General features: G+C 36.7%; 2 protein-coding genes across 3 annotated transcripts; both read right to left on the bottom strand.

The window, feature by feature from the left end:
• Positions 1 to 511: 511 nt before the first annotated feature.
• On the bottom strand, positions 512 to 5,716 carry LOC135675715 (pollen-specific leucine-rich repeat extensin-like protein 2). The gene is made up of 3 exons (XM_065186153.1): positions 5,294 to 5,716; positions 3,089 to 3,367; positions 512 to 1,906 (listed from the first exon to the last, which is right to left on the bottom strand). Exons 1-3 carry the CDS (start codon positions 5,600 to 5,602, stop codon positions 845 to 847), a joined length of 1,650 nt encoding a protein of 549 aa, XP_065042225.1. The 5' UTR covers positions 5,603 to 5,716; the 3' UTR covers positions 512 to 844.
• A 1,860-nt stretch (positions 5,717 to 7,576) lies between these two features.
• LOC135675713 (uncharacterized) lies at positions 7,577 to 20,900 on the bottom strand. 2 transcript variants are annotated; one of them, XM_065186151.1, is made up of 6 exons: positions 20,740 to 20,900; positions 17,374 to 17,709; positions 16,117 to 16,272; positions 15,033 to 15,346; positions 14,128 to 14,953; positions 7,577 to 8,767 (listed from the first exon to the last, which is right to left on the bottom strand). In XM_065186151.1, exons 2-6 carry the CDS (start codon positions 17,624 to 17,626, stop codon positions 8,235 to 8,237), a joined length of 2,082 nt encoding a protein of 693 aa, XP_065042223.1. In that variant the 5' UTR covers positions 17,627 to 17,709; positions 20,740 to 20,900; the 3' UTR covers positions 7,577 to 8,234. The 2 variants fall into 2 exon arrangements, with proteins under 2 accessions (XP_065042223.1, XP_065042224.1); XM_065186152.1 differs by having other exon boundaries at positions 17,374 to 17,606.
• Positions 20,901 to 21,208: the final 308 nt, after the last annotated feature.

Genomic DNA, 21,208 nt, shown 5'->3' with positions numbered 1-21,208 from the left:
GATCCGATTTGATTGAGAGGTGATCGGATTTGGGAGTTCGCCTTGATCCGCTTCCATCATACAAACATATAATTTTACGTAAACAATGGCCTTGACATCATTAATGATACTTAATCCGGGCATCCAACAGCCCGTGGACATCGGCCAATCCATTTGCTTGTAGGTTGAGATCATAAACCATAAACCATAAACCAAAACACCGTGTTTTGGTATATAATATATTCGATGATTCTTTTTCTTTTAATCTAAAGTATATGATGGAGGAATTCTTATAATAACACTATATGTACCAAGAGCAAAGGACTCATGTATAGCTTGTGAAGGATTGTTTTACTCGGATCATAAAGCAGCATTCAACCTGGCCATGTAAAATGATCTGCAGAAGAAGAATCATTAGTTAAACAAGAATCCACCATCTAATTGATACCCCTTCTCATCAAGAAAATTTGCTATCACCCTGGCTGATCACTTCTACAGAGAGACCACCCAGGCTATTGAGCGGAAATAATCATTCCAGAACCACAGTTTTTGGCATTGAGAAGCAGCGTCAGTCGGTTATGTCTGATACACAATTGATAGAATCTTGAAAGAGCGGAAAACTGTCAAACATTGCAATAAGATGAACAACAGATTGGTGGTAGTCATCAGCGCCTCGAAAGATTTAGCAAAAGAAGCATATGCAATCCAAGAAAAGAGCAATAGAATCCAACTCACTTTCCTCGAACCACTGATCTGGCGACAGAAGGATGCAAGAGATTTAGGTTCACATGGCTGCTATATACAGTAGATGATAGAAAGCTTCGACAACAGTCACCGCCCAAATCAATGTTTCTGAGGCTGGACCTCAACCATCGTTCATGAGTCTGTCAAGCACCACATTCAGATCAACCGACTGCCCGTTCTCTGTCAACTTCCTCACGGTTGCCCTGACTTGATCTCTCGAGAATCCCATCGTAGCAACTTTCTCCACCACATCATCAATTGGCAATCTAGTTCCTGAAGGACTACTAGAGCCAGAGGCAGTTTGTGGTGCCTGTGGTAAGATGCGGGCCGTAGGAAGTCGTGGATAGTTGCTGCTTCCACCAGATGGGACCGAGGGAGTGAAGTGTTTCATCGGAGAGCTGCTTTGGCCGGAAGGCAACCCTCCGTAAGCAGAATCAGAGTAACTAGGACCTGTTGGTGGTCCATAGCCAGAAGAAGGTGGCGGCCCTGAGTTTGGTTTGCTTGTAGGTGGTCCATACATGCTGGAGTTGGGGACAAAAAATTGTTGAGGTGGCCCACTCGGTGGCTGAGGAAAAGTGGCAGGTTGGTAGATGCTTGGGGGATAGCTCTGAGGTGGAGGCACATATGGTGCAGATTCTTCAGCGTGCTGAGGTATAGGGGGTGGCAGCTGCTGCGTGGGATTAACAGAATGTTGTGATTGGGGTGGCTGAGAATACTGTGGAAGATGAGGAGGCTGATAATGTTGTGGTCCAGATGGTGGTGGAGGTGGTGCTGCCTGAGGATGCTGAACTGGCACTTGGTACTGTTGGTGTGTAGCTTCTGCGTGCTGAGCAGCTGGGGGGAAGCCAGACTCTCGCGGTAAAGACGGGACAGAAGGAACTTGAGGTTGAGGTAACTGAGGATGCATATGGAGAGGTGGGATTTGTTGTGGTGCAGGTGGCGGAGCATTTGGCACTTGCGGAGCAGGAAGCACAGTTGGTTGTGCAGGTGGAACTGGTTGTTGATAGGATTGTTGGATGGGCTGTTGTGATGCAGGTACCTCATGTTGCCGAGAATCTGGTTGCACAGTCTTTGAATTTTGCTGCTGCTGTTGCTCCCCTTTGGAAGCTTTTAACTGTGCAAGATGCAGCTGTGCCTCCACGATATCCTGCTTGTCCCGCAGAATTTGCACCCCAGATTGTACCTGCAAGAAGTGCATGCTTCATATTAACAGCAAAATGCAATTCTTCAATCTCTTAAACATTCAACTGAGCTAGGAGGAAACACTTTCACCAATCTAATGATATCATTCAGTTTGAACTATACATGGTAGATAAAAGCTATATTGTTTCGAAGTACATCAGAATCACTTGCAAGTTGTAACACAATCGATTAACAACATAATCAAGTTTCTAGCTGAGTAATAAGAAAATCAAAGCTTTATCACTTTTGAGTCGCTGTGAAAACATAACTAGTTTGCCTCCATTACTAGCGGAAACATCTTTGAGCAATAAAATAATCTTATGCTGCAGAAGTGTCAAGGAAGCTTTTCATACATACTGATATAACAACTTCCAAAATACAGTCTAAAGACTGACCACAAACTTCTTTTTTACATCAACTGCTACAGTGCCACAATATTAATAACAGTTACTTTAATAATGTCAATTCCAACCTAATCAAAATGTAATCCTAAGTACTAAGGTGACCGGTTATAGCTTTTGAATATCAAATCAAACCTTTTTTATTACTTAAAATAAGAAATATGTCTTCCCCACATATCCCTAAAATGAAAAGATTTCACCTCATGATAATAACCCATAACATCCTGATACTCAAACATATTGTCAAACTTAATATTAGAAATAGAATGAACTATATTAATTTATTAGATCAACAAAGAATATACAAATGAGAATACGAAGAAGTTATCTGGTAATTGTAGAAATTAATTATAAACCAGTTACATGTTAGATTATTTATGAAATAGCAGACTTTCAAGTAAAATTGCACTAAGATCTGCACAACTATGGGAATAAAAATTACAGATAAAAAACAATCACATTAAACTGAATCGAAGCAGTAGCAACAAACCAATGAAGAAAACCGGTAATTATCAGGTTTTAGCAACGAACACACTGCACAACAATGGCAAATATGCAGACACCACAGTGAGACAAGGAAATGCAAGCTGACTTGTTAATATCATTCCTTCCTTTCTGGTCAAATAATGTGACAATCTGTGCTCATTCATTGCACCAATTGATTAAATGAAAGGCAAGCTAATCATTAAAGATAGTATGAATGATCAAAATGCTAAGACTGAACTAAATTATAAAAGATTGATAGGAAAGTAGATCAAGTACAATTATCAAAAAAGGCATACCTCTCTCAAAATATTGTCAAATTGCCTTAATCTTCCATCTGTGCTGCCATTATTATTTCCAATAGCCACCTTGAGCTCATCCACAGAGTTTTCCAGGTGGTGAGTTCTATTCTCAAGTTGCAGCAGTCTTGAATTAACACCTTCCAAAGCATTCATCAAATTATCAGCGTATCTTTTCACTGTAGTGTCAATCTCAGCCACCATTGCAACATCATATGTACTCTTTTCTTTCTGATGGCTAGCTTTTGTTGGTTCGTGGGGCTCCAGAATACCAGCATTCTACATTCATGGCAAAAGTCAAAATTGTAGGGAAAAAAATAATCAGCATATGCAGCACACATCAAGAAGTAGTCATAACAGATTCTGAAATATAGCCCACCATAATTAGAAGAATATGTCCAACAAAACTACTTAAACATAAACCATATAACTTGAAGTGAATCTGATAAATATTATAACATAAAGGATGCACCAAAACCCTATATACTAACTATCACGATTTCTGATGACATGCCACAAACAAAAGTATTTGAGTATCATGAACAGTACTTACACCACCATTAAGTCTTCTTAAATCTTAATATTAAAGGACTACAAGACTGCCATTAGGTCAGTTCAATTCAAGTATGGGTCATAGTGAGTTACATTAAAAGGACATAAGTATGGCCAACATGAACCGGAACCAACATTGCCAGCCATCCATGGTACAGGTTCCATAGTGCCTGGTAGATGGCATCTACACTAACAGGTAAGAGAGCCTGGTACAATAGGATAGCCTTGGATCCCATGATTACAGAAAACTATAAACCAACCCTCAAGCTATAATCAATTTCTAATTGCCTAATCTAAGACAATTTTAACCAAATTGTTTAGGTCAAGTTGACTTGACATATTCCAATCTATGTAGTCGCAAGTCTAAACAATACAACAACAACATCAGCATATGTTTGTTAATCCACCTTAATTTCACCCTTAGTTCTTCTCTTCGGATTATTAAACTTGCATCTGCATTTCGTATATTTAGTCCTAATCCCTAATTTAGTCTAACATCTTTAGTTTCTAAAATATTTCTCCTTAAGTTCAAAATGTTGTTAGATAAACTAATCAACCAAATTGTCTGTTGAACATCTAAACTCTACCAAACTTTAGCCAACATACCATCAACACCAACATTCGTATCTATTTTCGTCCTCTTTATAGCTAACTTAATCTCATTTGCACTAATTCTATGAATTCTGAAATTTAAACCTACCATTATTTTTAATCTCTAAGCTAAGTTATCTATGGAATATACATTAAATATTCTGCAAAAGATTCTTGACCTTTTCTCAATCTCCATATTGTCGATAGGTATATTTATATATCCATCTTTTATGGATCTAGTGTTACCTTAATCCCTATTTTTCCATTACCTAGTTATGGCAATCCAATACACATCATTGTTTCCATCTTTAGTACTTATCATAAAAACTATCATAAGTCTTATACTTTTCTTCCTATCGTTTTTTTACTTCCTTTGCAGTTGCTAACATTTGTTCTAAAATTCTAGAGGGTGAACCTTAGTACAATGGTAAAGTTGCTCATGTACAACTTCAGTCCTAAAGAGAGAATTTATCACACCAGCAGTGTTATCTTGACATTTTGGATCTCATCTTTGGTAGATTTACAACTCATTGTCTTAGTGTTTCTCAAATTAATAAAAATGTACATAGAAATGCCCACAGCTTGGCGATCTTCGCTAAAGACAGACCAATTTTTTTTCCACCTAACTTCTTGATCTACAAAAACACTGAAAATAATTCTACATATTAATAAACGCATAGCTATCTCCACAGAAAATGGCGTGGAAAGTGAAACAGTTTATCAACAGTAAAGATCTTTCACAATAAGTTCCTTCACAAATGTGCTTCCCATAGCAGCAAAGATCCTATATCAACGAGTATATCAACGAGGGCTGAATCAATATTCTATTTATTTGTCTGATCACATACGACACCATCAGAATTTTCTTCTCGATTAAAACAAACAAAAAAGATTAAGATCTTGCCAGTGGAAACAGGTATATACACCTTGAACGATCATCCAGATAAGATCCACAGGGGAGACTCATCAGATCCATCAAAAACCGACCTAGGATCATACGATCATAATCGGTTCCACCGCATCCAACAAAAAAATCGTGAACAACATCCGCATGAAATATACCTGGAGATTGAAGGAGGCCAGCTTGGAATCGACGGAGCCCCAGGTGGGCCAGGAGCCACCAAGGCCGCCGCCGGTGGTCGGGGGAGAGGAAGATCCGACGGCCCGGATGGGGTGAAACTCATAGCTAGGGAAGATCTCGGCCTTCTCTCCCTGCTGCTGCTCCTTCTTGACGCTGCTTCCTCCTCCGGAGGCGGCGCCGTCGATCTGATGGTCTTCCTGGGGATTGAGGAGGTCGAAGAACTTGTCAGCAGGCGCCGATGATCCGGAAAGCTCCATGATCTGCTTGTCCATGAACTTGGACGCGTTCATAGGATCCAAAGACGAAGACGAAGAGGGCGACAAGTATAGCCAGCCTCGAGTGCGGGATCAAAAGGATCGTGGCGTTTTCTTGATCCCCAAGGGGAAGAATTAAGGACGAAGAAACCAAGAACGAGAAGTGGGCGACTCGGATGAGCGAAATTACATATATATCCCTATACATAATAGATTTTATTATCTATTTTCCTAAATTTTATTATATTATATATCGAGTGATTTTCTTATAAAATACTCATATTTTCCATATTTTCTAATCGATTATCTTTTTTCCAAACAGTGATCATAGTATGATGTATCAAATAATTTATAGTTTTTAATCATAACAATAAAATTACTATAAACTTATTTAAAAATATCATAAATAAGTTAAATAGAATCAAGACATACTAGAAATTATTTGATGCATCAAACTATGATTTAAACAGGTATTTATACTAGTTTAAGAATATCACCTAAATAAAAACCAAAATTTGGATTGTTGCAATGTATCCAAATGAATTTTTAACCTCAATTAAACCAATTAGAAGTCCAAAAATATGATATTTTAATGGTTTATGACGATAAAAAAACAGACAAAATATGTGACAATTTACATCATTTTTAGTATATAAATAAAAATTTCATAAATGCTATTAGAAAATACTATAAACGAGTCAACTGAAAATACTGTAACAATTTAAAACTAATAACAAAATAAATAAAAAATTTGATGAAAAGGTTTTTTAGATATATTTTAGGTATTTTTAAATTATGAACACTATTTAGAAAACGAAATTATTATTTACAACCTCTTCTTCACTATTTACAATCACATTTTAAATTTTTTAATATTTCTAAACTATCATTTATAAATAGACATAAAAACACTCATCTTATTCTGTCTTCCCTTATCTTCTTCCTCTTTTTCTTCGTTTTCTTCTCTTTCATCCTCCTCTATAAATAGAAAAAAAAATCCAAACCTATAATTTTAGGGCTATATATAGTAAAATAATATTTTTTTTAAGGGGTTATTAATAACAAGGGGGTTGGCAATAGTAAAGAGGGGGTTGCCAAATATATATATATATATATATATATATATATATATATATATATATATATATATATATATATATATATATATTCGCCCTTATACATCTTTATAAAATCTAAAAACCTGTGTTAGACAATTACTAATATTGATTATAAGTAATAGTGATTAACTTGAGTTTTCTTTCTGAAAATTAATGAGAATGGAGGTTATTAAAATTTAGAAATAGTATATAAAACCCGCACTCGTAGGTGGTGGGCATAAGAAGGTCAACAGTTCCATTAGTCGTTGCAGAGAATACAGTATGCAATGACACAATGATGAGTCTAAATCAGAGTGATTAGAGTTAAGATATATGGAATTAGATATTAATTGAACTCAAAACACTTGGTATGAGTCAGTTATCTCTTTCAAGAACCTATACTTTTTAAGCGTGGAATGTGTGCATTTATTAACCTTACATAACTTGAATCATGCATCTTCTTTTTCTTTTTCTGATGTACTGCATCTCAAGGAAAATGAATTATGATACATCTATCTCATTGATTTATATAAGAATATGATTTGAGAAATGTAGAGGTAGAAAACTAGGCTAGAAGAGATACTTGAATAGAATGAACTCGGTGGTTGCCTCGTCCACATTGGTGAAATGAAATCAAAATAGTCTTCAGCTCTTTAGATGGCCACTTGGCACATGAGTAGGCAGGGGGGGATGCAGATGGTGACAGACAACAACTTGTCTTTAGATTTAGTGAGGAGGCTGCAGGAATGGAGAGTAGGTATCAAGTGCAACAAGTAACAGGAGATGATAGGAGGACTCGCTAATCGAGCTTAAACTAAAACTGTTGGTACATTAGAGTTCGGTACTTAACATACACAACTCAATCAAAATGATTGACGAGGTAAAACAGTAAGCCTAATTTAACATACACAACTCAATCAAAATGAGAGTTGGAATTTGATTAGAATCAAGATAACTGGAATGCATACATTCAAATTCGCAGTCCACATAAGCAAGATCTTTTGAACACAATGACCCAATTAAACCCCTTCTCATGTAATCTTTCTTCCAGATATGTGCAAGACATTTGTGCAGGAAAATGGTTCCACCTGCTGCCATGTTTTGTGTACGCTAAACCCAGTCTTCTGACCTAAAAATTAGTAGACAAATCATGCATCTATTCTTACCACTTTTGCTGAGATTGTTTCAACCAACTATACAGAGACTTGGCAGTCATAACAGGCTTCAGTTGATGAGGACACCTTGATGCTACCCAACTGACTGAAGCAAGAAGGGTTTTTTACTTTTGATTTGCTGGGTATCGACAGGGATTTTCTTGCGACGAGAATGGCTTGCGAAACATAATACACACCTACAACCCATTGTCAAAGTACAAAAACCTTCCAATCAACCAACTCCACTTGAAATGGAAGTAACCCTCGGACCAACAGTTTTCCACCTTACCTTTGCACCCCCCACCCCCCTCCACACCAGGTTCGCGGCACCAGAGTCTTATGCCAAGCATCTTAGCCCTTTGTTGTGTTAGGATCTATGGAAGAACACACTTGTGCTCTTACTACATCACTTCAAAGTTACACTTGCTTGCTCCTTCCTCGACCCCAATCCTTAATGCAAGCCCCAACTGTTGATGTTGGGGGTGTTGTTTTCCCGAGCTTCGGCTGATTTTCGTAACCATTTTTTACTCGTGCAAGTGATGGAACCAAACTAGTTGATCTGACTGTAATATTATTCAATGACCTTGCATCAATCTGTAGATCCTTTTCCAGCTTGCAGGGGGATGCACCACCTTCTGACCTAGTTGCACATTTTGTGGGTGCTCTACCAGCGGTCTTGATGTAGCTCAAATCATTTTTCTTCCCACTTGGCTTATGTTCCCGTTGTGGCAGGCCAGTAGCCCTGACTGTATCATGGTGCCTGGTTCTGAAGAGCAAACTCCCTGATTTTTCCATCGAGGATATCAACTTTTGGGTTTTCATTGTCTTCTGGAAAGGAGTCTTTGTCCATTGTATCTTTCCACCATCTACATTTTGTGTCTTCAGAGCACTGCAGTAGCTCGTCATCTCAAGTAGTATCTCAGCAGCAAGCAGTTCACATGGCGAATAATCTGTTTTACAGACACGTATATGTTTATTGATTTGCTTTCTTTACCAGGAAAAAGGTAATGCTAGTTACATTATCTAAGTTCATAACGTCAGAAGATATTTAACCAAGATACATGATAGGAATATCTATAAGAAAGCATATACCTTGTTCTACACTTGGTCGCACAATAAATTGCAACTATGAGAAAAACCATTGTACTTTCCAGAGGAGACTAAAGAACACGACAGACAAAACAGCAATTAGATAGCATAAGCCGTGGCACATTTAACATAGAATAAAATAATAATTAGCATATCGTTAGTAGTAGCCAATTTAAAGAGTGAGGGTTGCACTACTCATGATAAGTTGTGCTATTTGGAGATCATTGATCATATTCTCAACCAAGGTTTAAAAAACCACCTGTACCAATTAATACGGGTCGGGTTTTACTAGTTTAAGCCATGAACAGTACATGGACTGGGGAATTTCACTTTGTCCAGATCAAAATAGAAGTTACCACCAGTAAATGCCGAACGGTTTGGTCAAAATTTATTAGTCCGAACCAAGGTTCATATTTGGAACCTTAATCATATTAAGTTGTCCTAGTTGGGAATTATTTATCATATTCTGAACCAAAGTTCAAAAGACCAATCGTACTAGTTAATACAGCTGGCATTTTACTGGTCCAAACCATGAGCACACGGACTGAGCAATTTCACCTAGTCTAAGTTGAAATAGGAGCTACGACCAGTACATTTAACATTACCAAACAGTCTGGTCAAAATTTAACCAATGTACATAGATGCACCAGGCAGTAAACCTACAACTCCGTACATCTGTGGAACAACCATCTCCTTTACTTTCATTTTCTTTCCCATTTTTCCTCCACATTGTTCTCTCTCTCATGCATCCCTCTCTTCATCAGCTAACTTGTCGCCCAAGTCACTGCCACCTCCTCCTCTCCATCATGTTGTCATGGTCTCCTCACCTTTAAATGTTGCTGTTGCCTCTTATTGCTGCATCACCACCACTTTTGCTCCCCATCATGTCACTGTCGCCTTCTCCTTCCCGTCACCTTCTCATACGCATTACCACCTCCTCTTTCACCTCTTCCTTTTCTCCTCCCTTGCCTTCTCCTCTCCTCTTCCTCCTCTTTATCCTCTCCCACCTATGAATCCTCATCTAGTTGGACCCCTGCCAATTGGCACGGGGGATATTTCAACAGATGTTACAGACCAGTATCGTTCCAGACCAAGATTTAGAACCTTGTTTTGAACAATCATGGTGAGCCATGTTCCACTTAGCTATTTAGCAAAAGAAGTTTATGTTGAATAGTTCCAAGAAAGAAAAGAAGGATCCAATCATGTTCCGTGTTCAAATTACATATTACCTATACAGTAAAAGCACAAAATCAAAACTTGACGATATATAGTTGAGTGTGCAAATTTTAGGCAAGCAATATTAAACACCATGTTTTGGTCAGTGCATGAACTGGTAACTTGCAGCATCAGAAATGTCCTTACACCTATAGTTTCATATCTACTTGTACAAACATAAGAGTTTGGTGGTATACATGCGGTTAGATTATCCTCGAGTGTACATGCAGTATGAAGGCTTTATTAAAGAATATATTTAAAAACCCAAGTTAGAACATATAGATCACTCTTAAGTGATTCCTCATTAGGTTGCATTCTCATCCAAATCTCAAAATTAACTTCTCATCTCATGTTTCCGCAGAACACTTCTGTCAAGTCAAATTATCATGGATCATGCTACCAAACAACATATATCTTCCAACATCAAAGAATCAAAGAATAACTATTGATAATCTGAGGGCTATCAGAATTGTAAATCATGTATGCATAATTACCAAAGCTGCAAGTGACTAGTCTGTAACTGATAGGATAAGTTTCACTTTCTACGTACAAAATATACATGATTATAGATGATCCATAGAAAAAACAGGTCACTAGAATGAGCTGGTTGGTTCAACTTCTAAATTACCATTACGGCAGGAACATATCAGGTATATGCATCTGCATCACAAAACTCTAGACCACATAGGCAGGGATATGAAGGCACACTACATATTGACACCGCATACGATACTGTGTAGTCTGTAGACCCCATCAGCATATCTAATAACAAATAATCACTTAAACCTTGTAGTTGATGAATGTACAAAGCAAGACTGCAGTAGTAAAAATACCAGAGTCATGACTGGCACTAGAGGTATGCAAAATTTTATGTTTCAGTTAATAATTTCACCACTTTCAATCTTCAAACATGAAAATTTTTCATATTCCCGATAGTCCAGAAACTAAGGTTGATCAACTTCTAGGGTTAGGAAGGGATTCTATTGAAATTGAAGCAAATAATATCTTTATATATTTGCTCAAATTTTATGACAGAAATATTAAGCATCAAATTGATATGTTTCAATAAAATCAAGCTATTAAAAACAAGACTTGAATTGTGTGTTTGTTTACCAAACATAAAATATTGGCAAGTAACAAGTACTAACAACTATGAATTCTTACATCAAACTATAGCGAAGAGCTTTGGAAAAACTAACGAAAGCAGCATATACAAGAAATAGATGAGGATAAAAGATAGAAAAAAACTTAAATATATTGGGAAGGTCGAAAGGGTAGAAGGTCAGACTTGCTCAATTAAACTGCAAAAAATTTGGTGTTGCGTCATCACACAAAAGAAACAAGTATTTACAGATTAATCAAAGTTTAAATACGTCATTGCTAAAAGAAAAGAGAAACAGAGTAGTGTTTAATTTCTTTATGGGGCCCCATTACTGACTAAAAACAATCTTAAGGCTAAAAACTCTTAGCCCACTATATAGGGTAAGGAAACCACCATATTCCTTTCTTTGGTTCTTGTAACTGATTTACTTACTAGACTTCCAGAGGCTAAAATAATGCATATCATTAGACAATAGCAGCTTGAGACCTGCACCGATCTGATCTCTTTGCAGTTCTTCCTTTTCTCCATTCATTAAACTTGTCACTCCATCTCATCTAATCAGTGTATGACAGGTGTATCACATGATTTATGAGCATATCTTGGCACCTTAAGCTTTGTCATCAATTTTCTGCTTAGGTGTCACAGTACCTCCTTTAGTTTTTGTCTTATAGGCATTAGCACTTCTCTTAATTGTGATGTACCCTGTATATGTTTAACACTCATGGATCATTCAAAGATTTGAAAGATCACAATTTTTAAAAAGATGACCCTATTACGCTTATAAGATTGGGACAAGTTATTGCTCCAAATCCACAAAGCTTTCAGATCCATTGTAGGGATTTTCGTACTTCTCATTGATCCTCCACCTGCTTGTCACCCGTACATTACACCAAATTTAAGCTCCTGAGTTGCTGCTTGACCACTAAATTGTTCAGCACATGAATAAATCATCAGGTGAAACTAACCTGAACTACTTCAAATAGATCCAAGGAGTCTCTACTAATTTTCTTAAGAAGCCATTCATGTACTGTTTAGCTAAAAAATCTAGACTGATCCCTAACAGATTTTCCTCCCAAAAATCTCGGACTTCCTTGAGGCACTATAAACTAATTCAGTCTAATTATCAAGAAATATGAAATTAGACATATTGACAAGATCAAAATCAGTTGCAATTCTTTTAAGAAAGTTTTTGTTCAGTCAATGTAGTGGTTACAGCTTCCTTGTAAACATTACACCCATACTTTCTTTTTGTATGCTAGTTATAAAATTGAATATGTTATTTGAAAGAAAAAGAGGACATCAAGGAGGTTGTTGTTTAGACAAAGTTTGTAAGATCAAATTAGAAGGTAAATTAGGAATTCCAAACCTAAAAGAGTTTAAAGCATTACTAGGCAAATGATGGTGAAGACTTTTTAACAATAAAGTTCTCTAGAAAGAATTGGCTACCAACAAATAAAATCAAGGGAGAAAACCAGTATAGTGAAATAGCACCCAAAATATAATTCTTCTCAGTGATTATCGATTGTGAAAAAGTTTATAGGTAGTGTTTGCCACATTATAAGGGAATGGAGACAAAAGATTATCCAAGGATGTTAGGACTATAAAAAAATTTATATACCCTCAGTACCACACTTCTGCTGCTAATTGCTTAAGTCAATAACATCTATGAATTTAGGATACAGACATGGGCTATGGATACAACACTATAGTTGAATATATATAAATAAATATATATATATATATATATGAGAAGGCACAATTATGACAAAATAAAATTTCAAATATAAAATATTCAATATGACAAAGCTTGATATGTACAATAGTGCCAGAATATGCAGTTATATATCAATATAAAATTGCAATTAACTGGCATTTGTAATTTATCATCTTGAAAAGATAATTTTTTCAATAAAAACTCTTGAGGATATAGAGAAGATAACTAGAACTAATATTAAATGGAGCAAGATTATTATTATTATTATTTATAACCATGATCATAATCTGAAGTTAAAATAATAAAATATTATTTCTTCTTCCTTCTTAATTGTTAATTTACTAATATAAATGGAGCAAGATTATCATTATTATAATTTATAACCATGATCATAATCTAAACTTCAAAGAATAAAATAATATTTCTTCTTCCTTCTTAATTGTTAATTTACTAGCACAAGAAAGACAGGTTTTGTATTTCCACATTTGTTCCTAGAGAATAGGATATTGTGGATCCCAGGAGGACGTGGGATTAAAATGATGCATTGGCTAGGACTACAAACTCAGTCACATATGCCTCTAACCTAAACGGCACGCCTCGATTGCCCCCAATTCAATGCTAAAGCATATGAGGGACATGCCTCAAGCACACTTGATTTGAGGACCATGAGCCTCAGGCAAGGTGAGGATCTGTTTAGGGGGTTCAGTGCACCAAGCAACTAGGCATGCTTTAACTGCACCTTTCAAAAGAGTGCTTGCAGGTTTACCAACTACTTCCATTTACTAAATCTATTTGGAGAATGATCTTTCATACACTGGAAAACAACTGTTTCCCAATAAAATATTCTAGTTTCTGGTGTGGTTGGAGGAAAAGAAGAATAAAAAAAATCAAATATTCAGTTAAGATAATCTATTTGTCACTCTTTCCCAAAGACTAGGTAAGAATTTATAAATGTAAGCCATGTCTATAAAGTACTGAAAGTACCTCTGCTGGTTGCTTTTTTATGGAAGAGAAATATCTTTGCAAAGATTTCCTTTTGTACTTTGCCAGTCAACATGTGATAATTAACAGAAATTAACTTACCAGTCAAAGATTTGCCAAGAATCTTACAAGACAAGGGCATAATGACGTGATATGAAATAAAATTTGAAGGAATGCAATCAAAATCAGAGTTGTTTCTAGCACATTACCATGTTTAGATATCTCCAAAGTAGATAGACCCCATAAATTCCGGTCATTGTTTCCATCATCATCTTTACAAGGAAGGCAAGAGCAAACAGCAGAGCAGCAATGTTTGTTTATTGTATGCTGATCTTTCTGGGCAACATCAGTGTTGCTGAACTGAGATGTAGATCTTACTTGATCCAGTGAGTGTGAATCCTTTCTTTGGAACTTCAAACTAGCTTCAGATCCAGAAGTTCTAGGTAAGAAACTGTCTTCATTGTCACCTTCTAGGTAAACATATGATGAGTTTGTGTGCTCCCCCATCAAATTAAGCCTTTTAGAAACAGACAAGCAAGATTCTTTTTCCAACCCCCTGTCATCTGGAGTATTGCTTTCAAGAGTTGACATAGGAGACACCATATATGATGGTCCATCGAATGGAAGCTTTATAGATGAATCCAAATGATCATCTTGATGGACACCACTCTTTTGTAAAGCATCTTTATTGCTATCAAATGTTAGCAATTCCAGATCTGAGAAGCAATGTTGGTTGTCTCTAGCAAGAACATAATTGCTGGCGATTCTAAGCCAACTACCTTGAGATGTGTTCCTAGCTGAAACTTGTTTAGCAGTATCAGTAATGGGTTTGCAAGCTCCATTATGATAATTAGACCATAAAAAAGGAGGCAAGCTAGCACTTTGACAAGTTTTCTTTGGTAGAGTGGTTTTCAAAAGGCTTGAAGTCATGCTTAAATCTGAAAGAAGGGTACCGAGATCCTGGACTGGAGGAAGAACCAAACTCTCTAGAACTTTTTTTGGCTGATATAGATCAGCACCATCCAAGTTAGGATACTGAATAGGGCAAAAAAAATTAAACCAATTGTAAGTATTCATATTAGAGACAAAAAACAACAAGAACATCTAAACTGACCTTAGCTGTGGATGCTGATTCATCAACATCTTTACCATTGTGGTAACAGTCTGACATGCTTGATGAGGAACTAGGTTTCATGAGGCATGGAGCTGATTTTCTGATATCATTGCTGTCTGTTGCACAATTATGTGACAGAATAGAGAAAGCCTTTCTCACTGACGTAAATAAATTTTCATTGACAACTGGGGGTTTCTTTCCTTTTTCTGCATTGATATTACAGTATTTATAACTACCATCAAGAAGTTCATGTAAGACCGGCTCATCCATATGCTTTGTAATATCACAGAGATCTGACCTCAGGCCATATAATCCTAAATGGATAAGACAAGGTGCAATAGTAAGTTTCACTTCATTGCATAAGATCATCTTCAAAGACAAAATATGTAGCTCCAAAGACATTTCAATGAAGGGATTCAAAATCAAATTAATTTTTAGCTTTCGGTGTCGTTTTACTTGTATGTGTGACAAAAGATAGTAATTCAGTTCCTTTTGATGCTTATATCATTTACTTCAGACCCCTGGTAACCAGCTATGTTTCAAAGGAAGAAAACCTGAGAATGGCTGCAAACAAAGACATGCACATAACACACATCATTTCCCTTTTTAGTAAGTGTTATGTACTATCTGCCAAGGTTCGCAATACCGTACCGTACCGGTATTTCAATATGGGCTCGGTACCGATACAGTACAGTGTACCGAGCACTGTAGCACTGCTGCAGTGCACTACTACAGTGCGGACTGGTACCGGGCGGTCCACGTACCGCTGGCCTGTCGGACCGGTACGTACCGCCCGGTATGGGTGGTACGATTCGGTATGGCAGACACTGCTATCTGCAGTACATATCACATATGTACTTGCATATATTAATGGAATCAAGTAGCAAAAGTGAATCATTTTTTCATGCTTAACAAATCAGGGTCATCTGACATTCAGTGGATAAAAAAATAAAAATATTGAGTAATCTTACCACGATAACCAGAGGACACAATTCTGAACAAAATAATTTGGAAACAAGATAGACCTAGGATATAAACAAGTACAAAAGTATATATTAAAAAAAAAGGTTAGTTGATTGCATACCTAGGAGGTTGTTTCCTCCACAATTGGAATCAGAGCTAGCAAATCCAGACTTTGATGTAAAAGAATCGTATCTAGTTTTTATTCCTGATCTGAAGTTCTTCCTATCATTTCTCTTGCCATCCAAACCACGCTTTGGCTTGATCATCCGTGCTTTGTCTGAATAATCAGATTAAGTTTAAGAACAAACATATGCAAATATTGTAGGCATGTAGCAAATCATATCAAGTATTTAAATAACAAAAGTTACCTAATGGACTTTAGGAATCTAAGACCAGGCATATCATGATAATGGTATTCTTGTAAGACGAACTATTTTCAGATGGTTTTATAGTGTTTTGCAGTAATGTTGGTTCCTGACTGATAACAGTGTGGTAACATACAAGTGGTAGGTGTTGTTATCACCTTTGTGTTAACTATTCCCAAATATCCACACGTGTCCATGAGTCTTCACAACTATAATATGGATGAAGAACTAAATTATTGTTCACCATAAAGTGGACAGATTGAAAAACAAATTACTTTTCCTTCATTAACAGGAAAATTCTGAACAAGAAAGATGCATCAAGCAAAGTAGTAACTGAAGAACAATCATTTTGATGTTTATTAAGATGAACCTCTTCATACAACAATTCCTGTCCTCTCTCTTTATCTCTCTATCTCTATCTCTATCTTTCTCTCTATAATGGGTGATGGGCTGATAGCAAACTATACTGAACCATATCGAGTGATAATATGCTGTCCCATATTGATATTGTACCAGACCAGTCACCTACTGATATTGGAACAAGACCGAGAATTTAATTCATGACAAGAAATATCTGTACAATTTGAAATGATCATATATTTTGAACTCAAAACTGAAAATGTTATTTCCTTAGTAGTGTTTCTTTTACCAAAATCAATATGTTTTGTAGGTAGGTTCAAAAAAATAAACAAATAAGCTAAAGAAAATAAGAGAACCAAGCAAACCGAGCCAGGTATAACTGAATTTGGACAGGAACAGAATCATGCCTGGCTATTTGGAGAGTCAATCTTAGGCAAAAAAAATCTCCATGGAAGCACGCAGAGATAACCAACACTTACTCAGACAACCCAAACGAAGTTCAAATTTCCTTTGGAAAGTAAGAGAATTCAAATCTCAAGCAATAAGACAATCACACAAGTGATAACATGATTTGCAATCAAATACAAAGAGGCTCACCATTTCATTCTACAAAATGCATTATACAACTTAGATATTAACAGTTTACCACTTACCAGCAGATGTGGATCTTAATAACTCAGCGTTCTTTTGGAAGACGGTGATACCATCATCAACACGAACATTTCTTGTAGAACTTTCTGGTTGATCAATTCTTGCTCGTTTAAAGTAAGAACAGTTGCTCAACTTTCTATCAGATAGTCTGTCCAATGCTTTGCCTTCATGGTTGGGCAGCAATGAAATCGACATATTTGCTTCTCCAAAGTTGTGACGTTTACCATTGACTTGACTTTTGAGACCAAGAGGCATGTTGTCATGTGCATGTAGCACAAAATCAGTTTTCTTTTTAGATATCAAACAACATTCTAAAACTGAAAATGAACATTTTCAATCTGCCAAAAACACAGTTTATGCATCATCAGTGCAAAAGTATGAACATCAAATGCCACACTTGCAAGATAAATTTTCAATCTATGTAGCTTTTGGAACTCATGTAATTGAAAAAGTTCTATAGACCAAACGTATAAGAACAAATGAACAAATTCATGTCAGATGTCTAAATAACAAACTTCTTGACCACATGCAGCAAAATTAATCATGAACTGCCACTTTTTAATGCATCAATGAAACAAGGAAGTGTCCTAGTTAAAAACAGTATTTCAATACCTAAGCATATATAGTAAAAAATATAATAGCATGTCGGTGTCAGAAACCTATATTCAGCAATGTTATTTGTGTTAGAAAACTATGTCGGTCTCCTTTGCAACCTAGGAGACCAAAGTTCGAGTCATGAAAACAATCTCTTTAAATATTTAAAAGTAAGGCTGCATACATTGACTCTCCCCAGAACCCGCATTAGCGGGAGCCTCGTGTACTGGGTACGTCCTTTAGCAATGTTATTATACTATAGTTAGAAACTTGAAGGATCACATATTAAGCAATAAATATTTCAAGTATCTCACATTCATTCAGCTCTCTCTATACCACAGTAATTTGTACTCAAAGGTAACAAAATGGAAAAACAATGACAAACCACACTTCTAGTATGCATACAAGTACTGACCTCAACAGCAAGAAAAGTTCGATTATAGTTTGCAAAATTTTCATAATCCTCCATTATTCTGATATTATGTCTTCCCTTATTGAAAAATACAATCTTTTAATCCCTTTTCCATCATAATTTTATGAAACCTATTAGAACAACTTCTGTTAACAAAAAGGTAATATATTCAGAGAGTATCAAAGATGGAATGCCAAGCTGATCCCAGCTTTGAGATATACTGTTTTTTACAAAAAGAAAGAGATGGTCAATGCAACTCACTTGTCTAAGCCTAGGATAGTTTGTTATAGGTGTGCCAGAAGTATGCACATGTGAGGCATACCAAGACTGAAAATTTGCGACTCAACTCTCCTGAGGACCAAGCACCTCAAATAAGACATACAAAAGGGGTATCACCTCGGCCAAAAAATTTGGGCACATATAAGTTGTGCCTTTGGGGGTAGAGGGACATATGTGAGAAGAAAAGCCTGTAAGCATTTGAAGAGAAGGAAAAGAAGAAAAAGACCATCTGGAAAAGAAATCTCTTAAATTCTTGGCATTTGTTAATGCCTTTATTTTTCAGTTATTTTCTTTCATAATGACCAATGATAATTCTCTTGCTTATAAATATGTTCATTTGTGAATATCTTTTTTCCAAATTTTAGTATTGCTTCTAATCTTCTCTTATGTGAGAAGAAAAGCCTGTAAGCATTTGAAGAGAAGGAAAAGAAGAAAAAGACCATCTGGAAAAGAAATCTCTTAAATTCTTGGCATTTGTTAATGCCTTTATTTTTCAGTTATTTTCTTTCATAATGACCAATGATAATTCTCTTGCTTATAAATATGTTCATTTGTGAATATCTTTTTTCCAAATTTTAGTATTGCTTCTAATCTTCTCTTAGTTGATAAGAATTAATGCCTGAACGGACTTTTATGTCTTTGTCAACCTCGCTACAAACAATTGACTCTAGGGCTACAAGGAAAGATCAATTTCTATGAACAACTCAAGGTTGGCCCAGCATTCAAATTGAAGCTTGGTTCATTTGTGAAGCAAGTCAAGCCTGAACAATTTATTACTCTTTTGTAACTTATCAAGTTAAAAGTAAATAGGGCCTAAATCACTCATGTCCACTTGTTAGGAGCTTCTAATCCACCTCTATCATAAAAGACCCAGCTTTATTCTGCGTATAGATATCATTAGTGGTACATTATACAAGTTAGGTTTTTCATCTCAGCCATTTATTTACTGAAGAAAAAGTTAATAATTGTTGACCCCAAATAGTTGAGACATTACAGAATTATTATTGCTGTTGGTCAAGAAATAGTGTTATAGATCAAAAGAGACACATTTTGGAACCTAAAAGTTGCATTTCAACTATGTTGTCATTCTTTCTCTCTTCTCCATGCCTCACAGCAACATCCCTCCTCTTCATCCTCCTTTCCTCTTCTTGTTATTCGTAGACTTACAGCCGCCACCTACCTCATCTCCAGATTCACCCATGCCAACACCTTTCATGGCTATCGACAGTCCAACTCCAACTGTTTGATTTGACCAAGCTGAGATAAATCCATGCATTCGAGCCCTCCTTGAGCTTAAACCAAACATAGATAGTTTATTGAACTGAGTTGGACACTGAACTCTCTGTTCGTTCTTGTATGGCTCATTACACCCTTCCAAAGCCCACATGTTCTGACATGATCCTACCTATCAGATCTTGTAAGCCCTAAGTCCTCTTGCTTGTTTCGTTCTCAACAATCTTGCTAGCCCCATATGCTACTAGTCATACGATCTCAGTGGTATCCTCCTATCCTTCTTTCCCTACATCCTTTTCCTCCTTCCACTACAACCGATACTAGAGCAGAGCCATCCACCCCCAGTCTCAACCTCTGCGTCCACCAGCTATGCCGCTGGAATGCTCTAAAGCCATGCTGGACATTCTTCCTTGCAGGGTAAACTTTTCCTTCTCTTTCTATGAATCTTGCCGTGGCCACGACCCTTCGACTGCTTGGATTTTGCATCCAGAGATAAGAGTAATCCATTACTCCTCCTTAAACTTGATTAAAGCCACGCGTCAACAATATTAACAGCAGTAAGCCACACATCGCCAATATTGACAGGAGTCCTCCTACAGACACACATCGGAAACAATACAGACCCCTCGATTCTTATGCACTAACCAATATCTATCGAAACAACAACAGATTTCAAATCGCACGATATCGAACACGAGGGCGAACAGTTCCAACATCTTAAAGGATAGGAAACCGTAGATCCAAATATCCAGGACGACAAGGAGCAGAAACCCTAACATCATCGCGACAGACACAGTCGATCACCTCCGGAGCAAGAAATCAAACAAAGAAATCAAGAAAGCGTGGGTACCTGCTTGTGCAACTCCCGCCTTGTCATCGTCGTGGCTGCTTCTACAGGTGAGGAGGTGTCGAAAGATCAACTCCGGAGGTAGACTCCTCTCTCGGCCTCGCTCTTCCAAGTGGTGGCGGCCGAACGGAGTCGATGCCTTGCCTGGGGATTCACCGATCTTGAAATTGGAATTGGGAGATTTATAGGTTTAGCATTGGGTCAAGATGATATCCGGACCGTTGAAACTAAAGTCCTCAATCCCTACTTCCTAGTACACAGTCAAGCCTCAAATTAAATAATATATTAATTACTTTTACCATTCTACCCATATAAAGTTTCAAAATAACGGTTTTGCTCCTCCCGATTATAATATAATATAAATGTATAAGTGATGAGGACAAATATTGATCAAAAGTAACTTAAAGTTGTTACGGGTTCTCATTATCAATTAGATATTTGATTATTAATGCTGAGTTTTGCAAGAACGTGT

This window comes from Musa acuminata, chromosome BXJ1-6 (genome assembly GCF_036884655.1).
Source record: "Musa acuminata AAA Group cultivar baxijiao chromosome BXJ1-6, Cavendish_Baxijiao_AAA, whole genome shotgun sequence".
NCBI classification, from domain to species: domain Eukaryota; kingdom Viridiplantae; phylum Streptophyta; class Magnoliopsida; order Zingiberales; family Musaceae; genus Musa; species Musa acuminata.
Note: the sequence above shows the minus strand (reverse complement) of the source record. Positions and strands in the feature narration are given on the sequence as shown.